The sequence below is a fragment of the Pyxicephalus adspersus genome, chromosome 2 (genome assembly GCF_032062135.1).
Source record: "Pyxicephalus adspersus chromosome 2, UCB_Pads_2.0, whole genome shotgun sequence".
NCBI classification, from domain to species: Eukaryota; Metazoa; Chordata; class Amphibia; order Anura; family Pyxicephalidae; genus Pyxicephalus; species Pyxicephalus adspersus.
In genome coordinates, this window is record NC_092859.1 from 18,028,869 (window position 1) to 18,051,591 (window position 22,723).

The 22,723-nt window shown below is 40.8% G+C and overlaps 1 protein-coding gene across 1 annotated transcript in view; it reads left to right on the forward strand.

The window, feature by feature from the left end:
* Nucleotides 1-2,280: 2,280 nt before the first annotated feature.
* The window catches only part of LOC140323037 (G protein-coupled receptor kinase 5-like), a gene marked incomplete in the record, with an annotated part of 48,242 nt that continues 27,799 nt past the window's right edge, over nt 2,281-22,723 (forward strand). Inside the window, 2 exon segments of the mRNA XM_072399769.1 lie at nt 2,281-2,945; nt 20,412-20,507. Coding sequence (XP_072255870.1) covers nt 2,894-2,945; nt 20,412-20,507 — 148 coding nt within the window.

Genomic DNA, 22,723 nt, shown 5'->3' on the forward strand with positions numbered 1-22,723 from the left:
CCCGTTGAGAAATTCTGCTCAGGATAGTTGAGGAGCTTCCAGAACCTCTGGAATTGTTGAATGTCTGTAGCTGCTTCCATTTTTTGTTGTTGTTTTGATGCCCATTGAACTTTAGGGATCCCCATAAGGCAACACCACCTCCAAAGTTGGGTTCTTTGCAATAGCAGGGCTTATAAACCTCCCTCTGCCATGTCTCCTTCATCTTCTCTATTCTAACTCTGCCACCTCCATCAGTCTTACCAGCATTTGACAATGCACCGATTGGAATGGGGTAACTGGCATTGCCACCAAATAATGTGGGGATAATTTTGTTTACTACCATTCACCAACAATGATTGTAATCATTTACAACAAATGATCATCAAAGACGGAAGGAACTTTTTTTACTTCCAATGATGGGTGGAGAGGAAACCTTATTACTGCAACTATTTACTGATTAGTTTATATTTTTACTGCCATTGCCCATCAATGATTGTGTGTGTGAGTGGTACTAGCTACCAATATAACGTGCAATTTGCTTAATTTCCTGACTGCTTCGCTGTACACCCTATGGGGCATATGAATAATGAAGAGCAGATAATGCTGTCAGCTATCAGCAAACCTAGATGCCAAAGTCAGTGAATCCCTTAACACATCTTTTATCAGGATAATCTCTTTTTTTGCTTTTATGGTGTAGAATGGTTGTTGTGTAGTTTGGTATGGTTGGTTACACACTTGTGCTGGCATGGTTGTAGTATGGCTGCAGCACCGTTGTGGTAAAATTATACTGCAAGCATACTTGTTGTATGGATATAACATTCTTGTACATTTATGCATACTTGTGGTATGGTTTGGTGGAGTTTTGGTATGGTTGTGGTTTTGTTGTGACATTCTTGTAGTAAGGTTGTAGCATACTCATGGTATAGCTGTAGTATTGAAGTGGCATGGTTGTAATATGGTTATAGCATGGAAGTGGTATCGCTGTGGCATAGATATAGTATTGTTATTATTAAATATGAAACAGGATTTCTTTAGCGCCAACATATTACACACATAACATAGACATAGGCTGCCATTGTTTGTGTTACCTGGCTGTCAGTATTTTTTAAAACCCCATGTATAGAATTGCTGGGACTACTACAGCTGACCTCCTAGGAATGCAATCTGCCTGGCTGTCTCTGTCTGTAACGATCTCTAAAACAAGCATACGCAGGTAGGTGTGCATTTTCAGCACATAGGCAGGTGAAGCCATATCCTATTTTGTGTTACTACCCTGACTCCTAGATTGTAAGCTCTTCGGGGCTTTGCCTCCTTCTGAGTCTGTATCTGTCTGTCATTTGCAACCCCTATTTAATGTACAGCACTATGTAATATGTTGGTGCTATATAAATCCTGTTTATTATTAAATGTATTGTTAATAATATTATTAATAAGCGGTATTTATATATTGCCAACATATTAGGCAGCTCTGTACATTAAATAGGGGTTGCAGATGAAGAATAATAATATGGATCATCATGGCAGACATTTTTGGAGCACTCCATTAACCTGCACAGGAGACATCCAGCAGAATTAACAAGTGTCCCTGGACTATTAAAGCGTACATTAACTCAGAAATTTCACTTTACATAAAAGGTTAGACAAACCTTTTATGTAAAGTAAAAATTCTGTTTGTTTTTTAAGTGCAACACTCTTTTTTTCTTTTTTAAATAAAAGGGTGCAGCACTGCCCGCTAATTCTCGATCGCCTAGGATGAATGGAAGCGCAAAGCCTCCCGGTATACCTACGTCACACATCCCAAGAGCCTCTTGGGTGCTCCCCCTGCGCATGCCCGAGCATCACAGGCATACGCAGAAGGAGCCTTTTCGTTAGAAAAGAAAAATTTGCTATTGTCATGCATGCGCAGTGAGATCGGCAGGTTTTTTTTCCAACCTATGTCACCCAATCTTGCGTCTGGGTTAGGCGACGTAGGAAGAAGAAGAGGAAGAAGAGAAGAAGATGGCGGCGCCCAGTGCACCGGCTTGGAGACGGTTGCCGGGACGACGTGGGACCCGATGAAAGACCGATTCACTGCGCTCTAGTCGATTCGTTTTGTTTTAGGCATTTTTCAATTTATTTCTTCTTTATTATTTTAGGTGTGTTTCTTTATTATTTTAGGTGTGCTTCTTTAATATTTTAGGTGTGTTTCTCCATTACAGCAGAGAATATCCCTTCACACCTTTACCGCTCCTGCCTACAACTCCCAGCATCCCTTGCGAGCTCCCGACGTGACGTCAAAGCTTAAGCCCCGCCCCGCCCTGGGCCGTTCAGCCTCAGCCAGCCTCCAGGTCCATGTTACTTCCTGCTGCCGCTGCCCCGGGGATCATCAGGCGTGGGGTGTCCCCGGCCCGGAGAGCATCAGCGGGGAGCTTCCCGGATCCATAACCGCCTGATAGCTGAGTGTGAGCGGTCCTGGGCTGCCCCAGACACCCCCACCCTCCTCCTTCTGCCCCTGGCTGGATATGGGGCTCCCATCCCCTTATAACTTATCTTTGTGAAGCTGCACATCCCCCACCTCTGCACCCCCATTGTGGGATCCAGCACCCCCCAATATTGGAAGCCCCCTCCCCCATCCCTTCCTATTTTATGAATTGTGATTATTTTGTATGCTTTCTATTGCTGACTGAAGGGCTCAGCATTCCCCTCTTTGATACTTTGTATCTTTTTATATTTTTTTGTCTTTATTGACAATTGGAACCCATGATCACATCCCTCCATTGATCACTTTGGTGGTTTCGCCATCGTTGGGTCGGCTGTGACTCGCACATGAACTGGAACCCCGCATTGTCGCCCGCTGGTCTCCTGGTTTAAATTTTTGGAGGGACCACGTCGGTGAGATCGCTGCTTTGAATGACCCGTTTGAATCTGGGAAATAATGGAGCTTGAGAATATTGTGGCCAATACGGTGCTGCTGAAAGCCAGAGAAGGTAAGGACGCCGTGCAGCGTCTGCTATTGTTTGGTTTGGATTTTTAGATTTTTGTAGCAAAACTTATCGATCTTTATTGGTTGCGTTATAAAAGACATAAGGTTGGGAACTTTTCTTCATAAGATACAACCGAAAAACAAAACACGCCTTCTATAACCTAAGGGACAACTCCAGCCATGACTAAAAGATTTAAAAAAAAAAAAAACAATTGCCCCCCTGCAAAGAGACCGGCGACTCACCTGCAGCTAGTGCGTCCCTCTTCTCTTGGCCAATCACGTAATAGAAGGCGCTCTGTGATTGGCCGAAAAAGAGAACGCACGTTGGTGAATCATTCTGCCCTTTCTCCAGGTCATGGCATTATTGGGGGCAGAACTCTCCCCAGAGCTATAGGGGCACACAAGTGGAGGGCACTGTTTCTTCTTTTTTTTTTTTTTTTTAAATTATGACTGTTATAATTTGTTTTTGGCTATCCCCCAATCTCCTAACATTCTGCATTCATTGATTCTGCATCTCTCTCTACTACTCATCGAATAGTTAGAATACCTATCAGATGTTTAATTACTATCTGTGCCAATGGAAGATTTCCCTACACTTCCCGTTTTTTAATCCCAACAGGAAGTGAGAGGTAATCTCTCCAAAGTGAGGGAAATCCCCTTTCTGACCATTGTCATGGGAAGTGTCCCATTGGATTGTGACAACTCACATTATTGATATCTGCCTTTCAGTGGTAGTGGTCACCTGTGCCAATAGACAGGGTCATTATCTTTAATGATAGGATAACCCTGATAGGGGTGCTAAACCCTTCACATCACCATCTAATCCTAAAAACAATTGTATTTTGTCTTTCTGCAGCAGGGTTGGAGTTCCTCCGGTCACATTCTACACAATCTGTTCCTGGGATTTCCCTTTTTTATTACACCAGTGGTGGCTTTTTATTTGCTCTGGGTCTCTTAGGTGTTTAACCAGCAGAGATATTCAATAGCTGCTTTGCAAGAGAAAGAATTTGATTCTATGGGAGTTGTGGTGGCGGGTGAGGCGCCGGTGGGTGAGGCGATGGGGGACCTGGGGCAGCGGGTGAGGCGATGGGGGACCTGCGCCGGTGGGTGAGGCGATGGGCAACCTGGGGTGGGTGCGTTAGGTGAACCTGGGGTGGGCGGGTGAGGCCACGGGGAACCTGCCGTGGGTGCGTTATGCGAAGGGGGACCTGCCGTGGGTGCGTTATGCGAAGGGGGACCTGGCATGGGTGCGTTATGCCAAGGGGGACCTGGCATGGGTGCGTTATGCCAAGGGGGACCTGGCATGGGTGCGTGAGGCGAAGGGGGACCTGGGGCGGCGGGTGAGGCTATGGGGAACTTGTGTTGGCATTATGGTGTTGTGAAGGTGTTGGAGGTGGTGACAGGTTTACTGTCCCCCAACCATTGTGTATTACAATTATCTTAATGATTGATTGCGTTACTTGTAATTAGAAAGTGATGGTTTGGCATAGAGCTCTCTCTCTGGTTTGGTTTCTTCCCATTGTCGTCTCCTCTCGTTCTTCTTCACTTTCCGCAATGTCGCAGATTGACGCTTTCTGAGAAGTGGATCCTTCTGCGGTTATAGGGCCCATTCACCCCACTATGAGCCGGTAGGGTGCACTGTAGATGCACTTTGGGGTGCGACTGACAAATGTCTGAGCACCATAGCACACACATAGGTTGTGTCTCTGTACACCATGTTGTGGTAAAGTCATCGTCAAACACATGACTGACAATTATGCACGGATCTCACTGATATTGTCATCATCTGGAAGTCTACAAAAGTGCACAATTGTGTGCAAACTCCTTGGATAGAAAGTGATTGACTCTCTAATTGGATTACAATCAGATGAATTTACTCATTTTACACACAATACAACTTGTGTTTATCATCTTGTCGCTCTATTCACAACTTCACAAAAAAATGGTCTCTTATGATTGGTTAATTGCTTTAGATCCAATCATGTAATTAGAAGTGAAAATGTTCTGTGTGTACCTGGCTTTGTTTATTGGTAATCCTTTGGATTGATTAAAGTGAAGCAATTAAAGTTAGTGGACTTGTTAAATGGAATCTCTGCCATTTGTTTTGTCCTGATCCCGGGAGGATGACGACGCCATTGTGGCTGCTGTAAAATCATCGGAGGGTTGTCACTCTTGTTTAATATAAAGGTTGATTATCGGCGTCAGACAATGCTTTCCATTCCCAGTGAAAAAGCCCTGGGCTCTTGGTGTACATGCTTGTTGTAATATTTCAATTTCTGCTTCCAATTTCTGATCACATGACCTAAATCCTAGGCAAAGATCACATGGTACCTGTCAAGGGTATTGTGTGTTCATGACAAAATTAAAGAGTGCACTACTGTAGAATGCTACAGTGGGACATGAGTGTCAGAAACCAGACCATGGAGCAATACAAGAAAGTGGCAGGAGCTATGTTGTGGGTTTTTGTTTCATTGTGTAGATGGCTGGGGGTATAAATGCCACTTACGTGAGAACAGATGGCAGGAGGATGCACTATGGTAGGAAGCAGTGCGGACTTAAAGAAAAAAAGTCACCAGAAGGGAGAAGTTTTTGGCAGAATACACATGCAAAAACCTTTTCCCCGTCCCCTGCTGGCATTGGCACCATGCAATGTAGAGCCCAACTCTGTTGTGGAGCTGCCATGAACAGACCCAGATGCCAGGGATCGGAGGCAGGAGCTCTTCTGCAGCTGGAAGATAGCAATTCTCAGCTTCTCAGACATTAAAGTTGTTCAGTATCACTGACAATTTCTCATTGATTATAATCTGAATGTTTCATTGTCTGAGAGCCTGGAAGCTGCGTATTCTTATATTTTAAAGGTCGGTTATTCTTGGTATTAGAATTTGCCATCTAATGTTTACATGTAACTGAACATCTGTGACACAGTAATATATACAGACGGCCGCTAATGACGGGCTTTGGTTAAAGAAGTTTAAACAGTTTGTACAGAACACTGAAACAGCAGGAATGTGCGTCGGGCAGGTGGCTGGGGTAATGCACAGCTGCTTTTTCCTTATAGACCTTTTTATATATATCATTTTATTCTTTATAGTTTATTAAAATTAATAAAATTTGTCTGTATATCCCTAAGGCTTTAATTACTGCCCAATATAATTATAGCCTAGAGTCTAGGCTATAATTATATTGGGCAGTAATTATAACCTTAGACCCTAGGCCCTAGACCATTGTTATAGTACTTGGGCGCCCCCGGGCATGGTCGGGCTGTGTTGGGCGCCACCGGCGCGGTGGGTGATGCCAGTATGGCACAGGTGTATCATTGTACTTGTTCTGCATACCTGCAGAATGGTTTTATTTATAAAAATACTTGCAATAAGGTTACTGTTGTGTTCTTGGAAAACCCTTTGCCAAACTATCCCCCTCTATCACATCATATAGATCACCATATCTCTTTGGGTGGACTAACCCTGTAAGGCTGGTAGGTGAGGGGCAACATGCCAGCCAAGTTCTATTGCATTGCACAGTGCTGTCAATCTAATAGTGGAAGAAAACAGAAGTCCTCATTAGTATGTTGAACCACTGAATCTAATGAGGCTTTCCTGACCTTAAAGTCTGTATTTAGCTGTTTGCATTCCCCAGTCACAGTTTAGTGTTATGTTGTGGTCACATAATGTCCATGACACACAATACAGACAGAAACAGGCATGAACAATGTTTTTTCCCCTAAGTGCAGTGTTGGGGTGCATTGCATTCTCATGTTAGGGTATCAGGATGGCATTGTGGTACAATCATTACCAAAATGTTGCCCATTATTACAACACATAGATGTGAATGGGCTCCTGTTTTGAAGTTTGGCTCCCTGCTGTGCTTTCTTCCCAAAACACAAATCCAAAGTTATTCTGCTGTGTATTTAGCAGTTTTGTTCACTTTACCGTGTGTATCTGATCCTTCTTACTTTCCCAGAATCGGTTGGCTGCGGTGAAGGATCTATTCACACGGGGCTACTATGTGTTCTGGGCAAGATATTAACCTGGTCGTCATTGCAGGTCACACACAGTGCAGCTTATGTCCATCTTAGGCTAAAGCTTTTTCTAAATATATTTAAAGTGGACTCATTGGGGTCAGTATATGGAAAATAATGTCAGGGCTGAAATATTTTGCATTGGGGGCGTAACTGCAGCTACCAAATTCCCAAGCACTGGTTAGATGTCCAAAAGCCTTCATGATTACTGGCTTACTGGTTCAAGATTTGGCTCCAGCCAAGCTATGGAGCGGTTCAATGTCCATAGGTCCCCCTTAGAGGTGAATTGTTCATATCACGTGACTTCTGTTTTATCCCTGCTCATGGAGGGCAAAGTTTTAATTAAACTCTACAGGTATTGGGGGTGAATGCTAGAAATGGCTTCAAAGCTTTGTAAGTGGTCAGATCTCGGATTATTACTTTTCAATTGGTTTAATTTTATATTTAAATTGTCCAGCAAATGCTCAAGAAGCATAAAAAATGGTAATCTCAATTCTGGAGAGGGAGTCACTCAGTTCTGTATCAGTAATCAGGGGCTGTATGTGGTTGCAATTTTTCCACATTTGGTGTGCACAAGCGTTTTCTCTCTGAAACGTTGCATGAGGGTTCCAAAAATTCACACCACAGTGGCACTGCAGGCAACTGGCTGTACCAAAAGGGAATTCAACCACGCCAATTTGTTTCAATAATAAACAAAGTTTAGAGGTGTTAAAGACTGGTTGATAGAAGTGAACTGCAGTGGTTCAACTGCCTAGTGCCATGTACACATCAGGTTTATGTAGCTGGAAACTATTTTTTGTGGTCATTTACAATGACTTTAGAATGAACGAGCGCTGAAAACACATCGTCATTCTGTTCTATGTGGAGGGGGTACAATGATTGTCCCATTTGGTCCAGTGTTCTCCCCAACTTCTTTTAGCCGGCACTTTTCAGTAATCACCCAGCTGGTTACTGAAGAGTTGGGACACAATACAAGAGCTGTTACCCGCCTAAAAAATTTCCGAGTTGAAAACTCAGCGTTTATTGATCCACCAGAATGCATCAAGGGGGACTGTTGTACTCATGCTGTTTTTTTTTTCCACCTCCATCCTCTAAATCCTGCACAAGTGCTGTGCCTGGCAATAAAGAATAATAAGACTTTCCATTTTTAGGTTTAGTTTCTTGGGCAGATTCCATTATTCTCCATGGTCGGCTCTGGAGCATTTGCTGGTTTTCACGTTCAGTAGATTAGAGGTGATAAATACAATTTTGCACACTGTAGAGTTCATGCTCTTTGTAACAGATTATTCTCCTTCATTTTGGCTGTAATGTCCGTCATCTGCTTTATACAGATTTAGTTCTGTTTACTTGCTAATGTATAAAACAGATCATTAATTTGATAATCATTTATCAAGTATAAAAGAGAATACAAATACTCTTCAATTTATCAGTATAGCACGGTGATTCTCAGCAAGGGTTCCATCCAACCCCAGGGTTCCCCCGCAGAAGTTGCTGGGGGTTCCGTAAGCATTGAGCAGTCTGTGCCTCTCAGGTCAGTTTAAGTGACACAAATGATCTTTTTGGCTATCTGTAAGGATGAAATTCTTCCCACTGGCCAGCAATGTAAGAAGCATTTTCCCATTGACCACCATTCAAATGTACAGCAAGCTTTGCATATTGATATAATTGTCAGGGGATCCCCAAGACCTAAAAGTTAATTCAATGGAGAAGATGTGTCGATTGTAAGGTTTTGAGAAATTGGTGAAAGATGAATTGGCATTTAAAGTGAATCTTCTTGAATGTGTATTATTCCTACGTTTTGTCAATGGTTATTAATCAATTTAAATTCTCATGCAATCTTTTATATAGCATGAGATGGTGTTAAAATTTTTTCCCCTAAGATTCATTTTTTTATATTTTTATGTATTTCGATTTACATTGATATTATGTAGTCTTTTTCACCTTCACTATGTCTGTTTATTTATGATTTGATATATATATTTCATGTTTCGAACCCTGATGAAGGATAGCTATGAGACCCTGAAACATGTTTGCCGCTTTTTTTTTTTTTTTTTTTTTTTTTTATGACAAACTAAGATTCTTTTATTTGATTTAGAATTGATTATTTGTAGCCTAGCAGATGGCATAGGAATGAGCAAGTCATCAATGAACACCTTTTTCTAGACCAATTTCATTCAAAGTAGGAGATTTGCATCAGAAGGTTTACAAACTTCAGAGTGGCTTTGGTGGAACCCTTTTTCAGCGTCCGCGTTAATACTGTTGGTCCATGCTTGCCGTGCAGATTTCTTAATGGAATGGAGGGTATGCTAAAAGTTCCTGTTTCTGACTTGGAGCGGAAGTAAACCCAAAACTAACCCAAAACAATAAAATCACACTTACTTTCAATCCTGCAGATCAGTCTGTCTGTCGGGAGGTTTCTTCCATCAGGTTCCACATTGTCCCGATATCCCTCTTTGACCTGGCGCCAGGAGCCGCCATCTTCTCCTCTCTTTTTCCGTGTTCTTCTTCACTCGATCTTGCACTGTGCAGGGAGATTTTTTACGTAGATTGGGAAAAAACTTGCAGATTCCACTGCACATGCGTGGGATCTGCAATTTTTTTCCCTATTGATGAAAGGGCTCCTTCTGTGCATGCCCAAGATGGTCAGGCATGGGTAGAAGGAGCAGCCAAGAGCATCCCGGGATGCGTGACATAGGTATTTATTGATTAATTCTTGATCTCCTATACAATCGAGAATTAGGGGGCGGTGCTGCACCCCTTTTTTTTTTTGCACTTAGTAGAAATTTTGTTTGTTTCTTTTAAGTGTTGTCTACCCTTTTTTGTAAAGTGAAAATTCCGAGCTTTAAAGAGGTACTTAACCAAGTGTATACTCGCCTGCTCCCGTTATGTGGTAGGTGCTGCCATCTTCTCCCTTCTTCTCTGCCTCGTTTCAATCCTAGGCCATCCTTATTGGCCAGGCTGGCATAACGTAAGTCATATGCAGGCACAAAATTTAGTCCCGGCACCTGCAAGAACCCGGGATGTGTTGCGTATCACTTACGCATGCGCAGCTTAGCAAATTTTGAGAGATCAGGCAGGTAAGGATGCTAATTGCAGAATGAATATCGCCTGTAATAAAGCCCAGCCTGATGACTTTAATTCCACTTTAGGGTCTCTCTATAGCAATCCATAATAAACGCCCTAATAACATAGCCTAAAAGCAACTCTATTCCACTCTCACATCTTGGAACAACCCGTGAAGCAAGCCAAAGCAACTTAAACCAAACCACACATAAGTTTTATTACAACACATATGTAGATTTTTTTTTTCCATTAGAGAAGTCAAGTATGATTTGTTTTTAGCTATACCTCAATACCAACCCAATATTAATAATAAATAAGTACCATAAAATGCAAATTTCTTATTTTCCTGTGGGGGTGGGCAGACAGGCTTGTTTCCTCTGAACTGACTTGTGATATGTTTGATGCCGTCAGTACTGTTATTTTTAAACACTTGTGTTATTTGGACCATGTCTCTAATCTCCGAAGATAAGATTATATAAACAGGCACCTTGTTACATCTCGCCATTCTCTTCCTTGTCACGAGACGTCACCGGCATTAAATGAGTGCAGCAGGGGCAGATTTTTACTTTCTCTGCTTTTCCTGTGGCGCTTCGATCTGAATTCTCTGAAGTTTTTGCTGACAAATGCGTGTAACTTGGGTTCAACTTTCTGTTGTGTTCTGTGTCGTTTTTGGAGGCCTGGTATGGCTGCCTAATTTGTAACAATTTATTTGGAGATTGCTAAATCTGCATGGTGGAAGTAGGATAACTTAGGTCGTGCAAATTGAAAAGACTGATGGCAGAAAAACATGAGAGGGGCAGCTATTGTTTTGTCGGTGTATAGTTTTGTATTTGTCCTGAGCACATTACAATTTACTAAAGCCTCCTACAGAGGTCTGATGGACTTGATTGCTGGAAGTGATCTTCAAGTGTTCTCCCTAGACCCTTTCAGCTGGGTGCACCCCCTGGCGCTTTTCAGTAACCACCCGCCTGTTTTTACAATACAGGGGCTACCACTCGCCTACAATTTCTTCAAACCCAGCTTGGAAAAAATTTCTTGATCGAACACTGTGAATGAACATGCATTGTACACACAGCACCATTCTGTTCTATGGAAAGTGGAAGGGGAGGACGAGCAAGTGGCACCCCATTGTTCTCTTCTTGATAGGGGTGAACTATAGTCATTCCTGATCGTTTTTTCATTAATCCACTTGGGAATCTACGTCGGGGACACACGAATGGTCATACTTGTCTCAGCTGAAAACGGACATGTGCGTATAACTTTGCTGCTACCCCAGCTAGAAGTCAGATCCAAACCTTCTTGACTCTTTGAGTTAAGCTTGTTTGTTCTAAGCTAGTGCCTTACAGACATCAGACGTCAGATAATTATCTCTGGAAACAATCTTTTCAGATTTCCCGTGACATACCAAAGTGAGTGCTGTACACACAGAACAGTTGAAAAGGGAAGAAAGAGCGAATGTGTGTTCCTCCAAATTATTTCATTATCTTTCATTTGATAGACAGTAGGAGGTGGCAGAGTTGTCATGTGATTCTTTTTTGTGTGCAGCATGCGTCAGGTAGCCATTTCTACCACCTCTATATACTATAGATGGTGCCATTTAAATCATAAAAAGAATTGATCTGCTCTTACAGCTGCCTGTAGATTTTTAGGAGTGACAAGTTGCGATTGTTTCCAGACATCTAGTATTTGAGATTAGGTGGGCAGCACGGTGGCTCAGCACTCTTTGCAGCCTAGGTCACAGGTTCGTATCCCGGCCAGGACACTATCTGCATGGAGTTTGTAGGTCCTCCCGATGTTTGTGTGGGTTTCCCTCCAAACATGCATTTATGTTAATCGACTTTCCTTCCAGAATTAGACTGTGGTCAATGTTCTCCCCAGCCCTCGGTGCACCACCCAGCACATTTCAGTGACCACGCGGATGTTTTTGGGTGGTTACTACAGATTCGGGGCTTCTTCCCACCCAGCTTAAAAAAAAATTCTTAGTTGAACACCCACTGTGGTAATGACATGACTATGGTAGGGACGTTATATTGTTAAGCACCTTTCAGGGACAGCTAGTGACATGACTACGGATTTTGTACAGCTCTGAGTAATATGTAGGCGCTATATAAATATATATATAATACTGGATAACAATAATAATTACGTGCCCAGGGTCAGTAAACGCCATGGTGAAAACAAAAAAAATGCTAATCTAAACCCAACTCCAATGTTGGTTAAGATGGCTTAAATCTGGGTAATTCAGTTGCCTGTTTGGGCAATTTTCTTCCTGCCCTGAAGGCACAGGTATCCTTTTAGCATATGTAAGGATTGTATTTTATTAGATGTTAGAGTTTCCTGTCCAGGCAGTGGTGAATCTCCATGGTTTTACATTCTCATACAACCTCCATGATCCATGTTCAACATTTCTTTCAGATTCTTAGCCCCGGGGCTTTTCTGGTCTGCAATGGCTGGTGGGGGGTGAGTAGCACCCAAACAGGTTTTGTTAGTTACAGGAAGTGGAAATGTTTTGAAAAAAGATCAATCAGGTGAAGTTCTTATTCAACATTAACCTGCAAATAAAATGAAAATGTGGAGTGTTTGTAGTGGTTTTAGCTTTTTGAGTAGTAATCGTTACTAATATAAAAATATACATTTTTTTATTGGCAGGCAATGGTTCATTTTTTACAATGTCAGGTTTAAACCTTTGACCATGAGATAGCAGGTTGCTAGGGTCCCCATCAAAATATTGCCCTGAATTGTAGATAATTCTAAATTGTAGATATACCCCTACAGGTATAGAATGAAACCAATGGTAATGGTGGCCTTCGTACTTCTTTATGATAGTCACTTTAAGGCTATGCACATACAGGCTTCCGCTTGTATAAGAAAACTTCTAAAGAAAACAAGCCAGACTCATCAAATCCTTCATCATATTTCTTATCAGTCACAATGTATTTACAGTTAATTTCTAAATGTCAGATATTATCTGTTATCTTTGCTGTTTTCAGTTTGCAAAAAAAAAAAAAAAGATTTAATAATCCAGTAGAACTACTTACTATTTCTTTCTGATGTTACAGTTTTCTCTTAATAAAATTTTAGGAACTTGATACATAGCTATTTACAATCCTTTGTAAAGGCAACCCGTAGCTTTATCAGTGGTATCTTAGGTTTGGTGTATAGGAGGGAATCCGATATGTGGATAGTGATGGGGTAACCTGGCTGGTAGCTTGGCTGTAGTCAAGGATTTCCAGAGCCATATTGGTTTACTTTAAACCCTCTGGCCAGCTAATGATTCAACTGGGTGCCATAGGGTGTTATATAGCCCAGCTACAGAAAAGATTTAGAGAGTTTAACACAGAATTTTTTTTAAGCTGGATGGTAAAGGAAGTGTAGGCAGGTGGCAGCCCCTGTATTGTAACCACCCAAAAACAACTGGCTGGTTACTGAAAAGTGCAAGGTGGTGCACCCAGCTAAAAGGCGCTGGGGAGAACTCTGGATTTAGCACCCAATTTAAACATTGGCTGCTGCCATCATGGGCAGGTAAGTGAGCTTAAGGGGTGTAGCAGTGGGGATTAGGTTTCATTAGATTAGTGGTTTTAGGAAAGTACAGCCTACACTATACTGTACCTAAGATCAATGGTGTTACCTTAGGACAGTAAGGGTCACAGTGTTAAGGGACACACCACCATCTGTTTTCTTTTCCATACCATAGGAAGGGGAAGTTCTGTAGAGCATAGATGAATGGGACAAGGCTAAAAACTTGCACAAAACTTGTGCAGCACAGAGCACGTTGGATATACGGCACAATAAAAGCTATTTTTCAGTAATCACCTTGATATACTTCAGAGATGTTCTGAATGTTTTTATTTGTTCCAAATGTGCTAAAATATCAACATTTACTTACTACTAAAGCTCACTTGTCATATCTTCCTGCTTAAAAATGAGCATATTTACTTTTGATATGAAGCTGCCAATTGGAGAAAGCTGGCTTATGCGTAAACAGGGCTCCTGCTTCTAGAAGAATGACGTCCGATGTCACTTGGATCACTTTTGTGAACTCCGGCTGTCATGGACCTGCCTACCTTGGGGTTGCATTATCATAAACTTGCAGCACGGCTGCACAGAATGGTGCATGAATGCCATGTAGTGCTGGGTAAAGGGGGCTTCCTGCTGAAAAAGGACCTATGGCTCCGCCAGGAGACAGCTGGATTAAAGGGGTAGAACAAGATCAGTTAGATAAATTAAAATTATTTAAAAAATTGGATAAGAAAATGAAATGAGCTAGTCATTCTTCCAAGAGCTACTCCAGCTACCTGATTGATTCCTGCATAGACGATCGGCAGGATAAAGCGGGTCTGTAGTTACAGCACAGAGGCGTTGTTGGAAAAAGTTAATCCCCCTTCATAGATAAACTGTAGTTACACACGCGTAACTTAATATGGTTCATTGTAGGCGCACGCTATAAATCCAGATCCTTTTCACAAGCAGATTTCCAGAACTCATTCAGAATTGCAGGAAAGGATGGACGCCAGGCCCTTCATCATTGTACAGAATGTTGTGTTCTTCTATCTGGTCCAGCTCTTACATTCCAAAATCTCCTAAGGGATCCATTCAACATTTATGCTGTAGATGTATTACACATTCCACCCAGACATTTCTCTAGATCTCTCCATTCTTAAAGCTGAACCAAGTACAGAGCTATAACATGTGTATTACACATCGAGATATGGTATTCTATGAGGATGGTCTAGGGATATGGTTTTCAAGAGATCCCTGTGCCGTCTGGTACCATATAGTCACTTTTTCCTGCACCCCATTGCTCTGTTCAGGTGTAGGCAAAGAGTAAAGAAAGTTCTATGTAGACTTTAGAAATTTGCTTGTCTTATATACCCATCAGCAGCATCAATGGGGTGTATCATCACCACTTTCTGCATTGAGTCTCCTCTTGTAAGGGCAGTGACATCCTTTCCTAGGTGACCCATGGGCCAAAGATGGATGTAGGGTGAATATAATTCTATTCTATATGGGCATGTTGTGTCCCTCCCCTGTACTGTAAGTGATTTTAGAAGGGGAAGGAGTCTGGCTCATATGAGTGCACCTTTCTTTCTGTACACAAGATGGAAGACATCTCATCATCAACCCAACATTGGATTATCTGAATCAAAAGTAAATTTACCAATAGGCCTCCTCCGCATGGTTCTGGGGTCTCAAACCCCAAACGATTGCAAGATCAGAATTGCCTAGTTAGTTATAACAAAGCTGGCAGCAGATCTCCTTGCATGCCTTTTACCCCATACCATTGGATTTGGGAGCTATTAAAAATTGCCCATACAGATTTATTGTATTGCCATCTTCACAGAGATCCGTGACCTGGCTAGCAATGGTGCTAGGATCACAAGAAGCTACTGACCCGTTCTCATATATGGATCTTTCTTCTTTTTCCAGTCACCTTACTATTAACTGTTCTGCACCTCGATTGTTGTGGCATTCTACAATCAGACATATGGTGTTTTATTTGACACAACAACCAGTTTGGAAGTTTTTAGCCATTAGCTCATTATCATCCACGTGAGCTTCAGAAAACACCATGAGCACAGATAATATAGATGATGTGTGGCTTTTGTAGATTATAGGGAGTTGTGTCTGGCATAATAATGGTAGGTTCTATGCCATCTGGCCTTTCAACTCCATGCCAAGTAAAATCTGATTTAACCCCCCAGTTTATCTCTCTAAAATCGCTTCTTTTCCTATTTATGCTGATCTGTGACTTTGCTATAAGCAGCTTTTAATATTCTGCAAATATCTGCTTGTTTTCATTAGTTTGTATTGGAAACTGTAAATAAATGAAACCTAATTTATGCATGTGCATCTTTTACAGCAAAAAATGTCCCTTTGTAGAATATGTACATGTGATAATAACGGCTGATTGATTTATTGCCTTGAGTTCCAGGTACATATATTTATATATATTATGGAAAAAGTCATCACAAAGTGCATTTTTTTGGTACGTCCCGTGTGAGCAAACATTTTAGTAATTATTGCAGAGTTTACCTGAAAACCTGGATGTTTTTTCAATGGTTTCCCCCACTGTTGACCGGGGCAGGGCTAGAGTCTTATCCAGAGAAGGTCAACTTTGAATTCTGATCACTTTGGATATATTTGGTGATTTTTATTTCCAGCTTTATAATAGTACTATTTTTTTTCGGGATAGCAAAATTAAGAGTTTGTTTCCTGATGTGCAATGCAGAGTTGAGTTAGGGAACCATACTAAGAAATATTGGGGTTGCCTGTGTCTACTTGAGATCCAAGTTGGTTTTCTTCCCTTATCCGAAGGAAGAGTCAAATATGGCAGCCTGTAGATCTCTCTTGCAGGGAATTCTTTTCATTGAAGCTGTTAGGTGGGCAGAAAATGCTAGCGACCTGGCTCGGTCATAAGGGATCACTCAGTTTATGTACATACATAAACATAAACATGCCACTGACAGAAATAAGTATGCATCGGTCAGCAGCTCTCATTAGCACCAAGGATCATCAAGACACCCAGCATATCTCTCTCCTATGTCTGGTATGCCTACCAAAAATAGAAAAAAATTGAACTGGAACTTGTCCAGTGTGTTGAGTTGCAGTATTTCTGCATAGAAGTTTTTTGGCAAAAACCTTAAAAATACCTTCTAGGGGTACCATGTGCTTTTATTCTATAATTATTATAAGAGATGTACAACTGCTATCAGAAATCGGGCTGCAGCAAATTATTGGTTAACCCACTCTTAATTTTTCACATTCTTACCTGATTATGCAATGTTTTTGCATGAATATATTTTGATTTCAAGTGCTGTGTTGAAAAACAGCTTTTTTTTTTCTGGGTCTAATGGGAACGGCTTCTTGGGTCAACAACGACTTGATGCAGTTATAAACCTCTCCACCATTGCATCAACTTATGTAATCAAGGTGTATCAAACCATGATTAAATTTTACCTTTCTATTTTAGAAAGTTGTAAAGGTTAGAATATAGTTCTTTTATTGCTTCTGCATTCCATTCTGGAAGGATTGATTTCTTTTCTTGTCCTGGTGACCTGGTGACCTTGAAAATTCAAGATTGCCAACATGGTTGGCACTTTAGTAGGAATCTAGGGTAATTCTTCTGTATGAGGTTTGTTCTAGAGACAACTGGAAAGGAAGATTTACCTTACTTGGAAGAGATTTTTTCACTTGTTCCCATTCCATCCCAGGGCACCATCATCTATTTTTTATTTTTTTTCCTTTAGTTGCGATCTTTGTGCTCTATAATCTATAATATACATATCTTCTGTCTAGTTCTGCATTCATTGCTTTATTACCACTTTGTATTGTCTTCTGTCATATTACACGCTGTGTTCCCGAGACCATACTATAATCACCAATATGTGTTGTGGTTGCCCGTTTCCTCCCTCCTTTCCGTACCATAACCCCTAATATACACTGTGGTCTCTTCCATCCAGGGTGTAACCTGTAATTACGCTCATTGTGGTGTATTGTCCGCAGAGAGCGTGTGTCGTGCTGCGACCGCTGTTACATTTCATGCCTCGATGTGGTCAGGTTTCCTTTCTTGCACACTTGTCCTCATTTATAGAAGTGTCTATGGTTCCATTTCATAGCCACATTGTCTCCCATTACATGTGTAATCCTTCAGACACTTCTTCAAATGAAGTCTGTTGTGAATATAATGAGTTTCCTATTCGGTCTCCCATTTATATAATTGTTTTTTTTGTATCCTGCAAAGATTTCTTAAAATGTAGACGCTTTAGGAGTGTAACTTAGAAGCCCCATAGCAGGCAAGAGAGGTTTCCAGTGCTCTTTTGACCTATTACAAACTTTTTTTCTTTTTTTTGTTGCATTATTCGCATACATATCCATTGTTCTATTGCATATCTATTTATTGTTTACCATTGGCCTCCAGGAGCTATCATGGGTACAACCCCCACATACTGTTCACAAAAACTCCAAAATGGGTCGAAGCCGGGAATTGATGAACTCCCTGGCTATGGCTAAATAGGAAGGGCCTAAAAATGTGGAATTCTGTATATATTTCAATATAATACTAAATATGCAGTTTTTATATTCCATATGAATATAGAATTATGCTGCTCAGCCAATCAGACTTTAACGTTCATCTTTGTAGCAGAAAGCCATGCTGGGATCTGATTGCTCGCTTATGATAGCCCCTCCACATTCCCTTTCTGTCAGGTCCACGTCTCCCCTACTCTATGCAGTCTGGTCGCTGCGTTGCTGATTTTGGCAACCGTGTGCATTTTGTGTCATGAGCCCTGTCTCCGTTCCAGAAGGAAACATTTGTGTTATGATAACACAATCAGACTTTTTACCGACTGTTGAATTTGATTTCTTTATTTAATATTTACCTTCAGTAGGCCAATTAAATAAAAATAAACAGTACGAGCCTGACCTGTGCCAAGATTACCACGAAAGGTGCCGTAAACACACAAAAGCCTGGACTGGTGCCTGCGCTTAACTCTTTTCACTCCGAGATGCCATCTGAAGAATGTAAGCTTGATTGGGAATTCACTTTGGGGGTCTTTGTTGGTCACACAACACAAAGAACGACGGGGAGCAACTTATTGACCAGTTTGGATTTGGTTCTGAATTCTGATTGGCTGATAAAGGCTCATTTCTTTCTTTTACTGATTTTGCAGTGTTTATGCATATATTTTATTATACTGGGGACTTTTTTTATCTATTAATTATGGCAAATGAATATTTCATAATTACCAGGTAGTAAATACAGGGCTGCAACATTGTTTTCTAGAACTGTTGTGCCATGGATAGCCATTGTTGTGCATAGACTTGAATAGCAGTAAATCCATTCTGCATGTATAATAGTACTGAATAAGTCAGATGAGGGATTCCTTATCCCTTTTTTTTTTCTTTAATTTCCTGGTTTATGTTTAGCAACATTTACATTCTTACAGTTGAATCTGATTTCTAGATAGCTATGAAAATAAACAATTTAACTTACTTTTCTCCTTTACTGTCCAATCACAAGGTTGTTGCAGGGAAAGTGGTAATTAAATCATTTTTTTATTTTTTAATTTAAACATATTTATAATTCTTTTTCTTAGAACCAGTGAACGAATCCTCAACCTAAAATTTACCAAAATTATTTGTTTTTCCACATCCAGATTGTAACAAAGCCTTTGCATATCTACATGGACTTTCAAGGCACCTTTTCATTTGATATACATATATACACTAATTAATCAATAAAATCATAATTGTTTTAAATATTAAAACATGATATAAATCCTTTATCTTTCCCAAATGTGTGTGTTTATATACAAATTATTATTACAGTAATTATATAGAGGCACATATTACGCAGCGCTTTACAAAGTCCATAGCTGTCCGTCAGGGGAGCTCTATCTTTAATACAGTCTTTTTTGGGGAGAAACCAATAACTGCATGTTTTTGGAATGTGGGAGGAAACCCAAGCAAACACAGGGAGAACCTGCAAACTCCATGCAGATAGTGTCCTGGCCAGGATATGAACCTGGGACCAGAGTGCCAACCTCTGAACCACTGTACTGCCCAATTTCTGTCTCCTTTTCCACGCGTTTCGCAGACTCTGCTGCTTCAGGAAGAGACTAACATCAAAAAGTGAAATAATCTGTTAAAAGGATCATTTGGGCTCTGATGTAGAGAAGTTTTAAAACAAACCACATAGGGTAATAGTAGGACCCGCAGATGAACTTCAATCTTGCTTCATTTATACAGTTAGGGGGCAAACGAGCTGCGTTCTTCCAATGCCTCCACATTGCTGGATATACGTCTATATCACCAAATGTTGAAACATAATCTGCTATTCTGCAGAGAGCAACCCCTTCATTTTATTGAAGAATAGGTGTTTATATATGTGAATGATTCATTTCAGAAGGATCTAGAAGCAAAAGAAATAATTGCTGATGGTTCAGTTTGGTTTTACCTACAGAAAACAAATATCCATTCACTATAGCCCAGTGGGATGACTAGAAGACTGGGCTATACCCTGGTCAGTGGTTGTACATCCAAGTAATTGATCAATACCTTCCTGATATTGCCAAAATTGCCATGCACCCATCAATCTGCCCGGTTCAGTTCATTTGACACATTTGTAGCAAGCAGCCAATCAGCTGCATACAAATAAACTTCTTTATATTACCGTGCAGGAAACTTTAACAACTCTGGATGACTGCATATTTATTCTTCATCATGACATGAATCCACACCCTGTTATAACCATTGTATCTCACTCGCTTTGTAGCCGGGTGTTCTATTCTGACTTCTGACACTCTGCAAATGTTACATTTCCTAATTCTTGTGTGTTCTGATTAGGTGCGTGTTTATCATTTAAATTAACATTGTTTTTCTGAATTTCAGGCGGAGGTGGCAAAAGGAAAGGGAGGAGTAAAAAATGGAAGGAAATCCTAAAATTTCCACATATCAGCCAGTGCGAAGACCTGCGAAAGCAGTTGGGTAAGTTTACACGCAGATACATTGTTCTGTAGAGGTCGGGCTGTGGGATCATATGCAGGGGGTTGCTCACCGTGGTACATGCCAAGAGTGAACGTTTGAGTCATTGTAAAGGATTCACTGGATTATTTTAGGAGTTGCTTGTTCTGCTTTTTTTTTTTTTTTTATTATAGTATGACATTGTTTTGTGTGTTACTTCACTCAACTCGCATACACTATGAATAAAATCCAATGGCCGGTCTTGTTTATAATCAGATGGAGGATCAATCCGGTTTCCAAATAGACTGTATTGGGCGATTTAATTGGCCATTGATGTACAACGTGCCACATTCAAAATGATGAATGAAAGCAATGATTTCTCCAGATGAGATAACCAGAGACATCATAACTCCAGCTATAACTTCTGGGTTTAGTGCTCTGTGCACTGTTCACAGTTACAACAATCTGCCAGATTGCACAGGTGATGGGTACATCTACTTGTCTGTGATCGCTGGACAAACACATATGAACGGTCAAATGATTGGGAATTTTCAGAGATTCCATTAAATTGCTATTTGAGAGGAAGCATGTATTAATAATATTATTTATATACAGGATTCATATAGCACCTACATATTACGCAGTGCTGTACATTCAATAGGAGTTGTAAATGACAGACAGATCTTACAATCTAGGAGCTGGGGGTATCACACAATAGAAGGGGGGATATGGACATGAAGACATGAATTGGCTGAGAAATACAGCAGATCAGCAGCCCCAAGATGCAAAAACAAAAAAAGGAAGTGTAAACTAAATATGTTTTTAAATGACATTTCTATATTTTACACCATGCACTGGCAAACTGGATGTCTTCCACTTAGGGGATTGGTTTTTGACCAGGGTTCCATGGATCCCCAGGGATCGTCCAGAGGTTTCTAGGGGTTCCTTGAGCAGTTTAGACTTCTCAGGTCAATTTGTGAAACCAAGATCTGTAAGGGTGATATTCTTCCCAATGGCCAGCAATGTAAGAAGCATTCTTCCTACTGACCACCACACTAATATATTATGATCTGTGGATATATTGATTTAAGAAAGGCTTCCCTGAAAATTATTTCTAGGGCTCCCCATGCTAAATAATTAAGAAACACCAACTTAAAGTGGAAGTAAACCCAAAACAAAAAAAGCATGCTTACCTTTAACCCCTCAGATCAGTCAATCCATCAGGAGGTTTCTTCCATCGGGTCCTGCATTGTCCCGGTATCCGTTTTCGGCCAGGTGCTGACAATCTCCTTTCTTCTGGGTTTTTCTCCCTGCGTCACTCAATCTCGCACTGCGTAGGCGCGAGATCAGGTGACTTAGACTGCTCATGCGTGAGATCGGGATTTTTTTTTCTATTGATGAAAAGAGCAAGAGCCTCCTGGGATGCGTGACGTAGGTATCCCCCGGGAGGCTCTGTGCTAGGCCATCAAGAATTAAGGGTGTTGCAGTTGAAAAAAACACAAACAAAAATTTTACTTTGAATAAAAGGGTTGTCGGGCCCTTTTATATATAGTAGGAATTAATTTTTTACATGCCCATTATTCAGTATGCAAAAAAAAAAAACAATGATGAGTAATCCTTCAAGGTGAACAAAACGAAAGCACAAAAACTTGTTTGGGTTTTTAACCTGCAATGCTCTATCCCAATAATGAAATAAACCGTGATTGGTGATGGTCTGGACTTGATTTAGTATCCTGGGAAACTTTCAATGCTATTTTGCAGAATATCTTCTCTCCTTGTCTGGGCGCTGAGATCTAATGAAATGTTCTCAGTTCTTGTTGTGTTTTGTCTTTCATGACATTCTGGCACACTGCCCAGGCTCTATTGCTAGATGACTTTACTAAATATGCTCAAAAATCTAAACACTTATATATTTATAATTCTATATTTGGCCTGGCATGTAATACTCGGCTGTTGTTTTACTGGTGAAACCTCCCTCCCATTTTAATTTTTTTTACGCATTTTCATTTTTGTTCATTTTTTCTGTAAACTTAATTGGCCTTCTGGGTCACTGGATTCTACCAATCACAGCATGGAGGTCAAGGACATCAGCCATCTTGTTTAGGATTGGTGGAAATTGTAGTAAACACTTTGGGATATCTTTAAGGGGTGCAGTGCTCAACCCAGACATTTATTTAAGCTGGGTTGGAAGAAATTTTAGGTGGGTGGCAGTCCCTGTATTGTGACCCAAATGTTAGTAA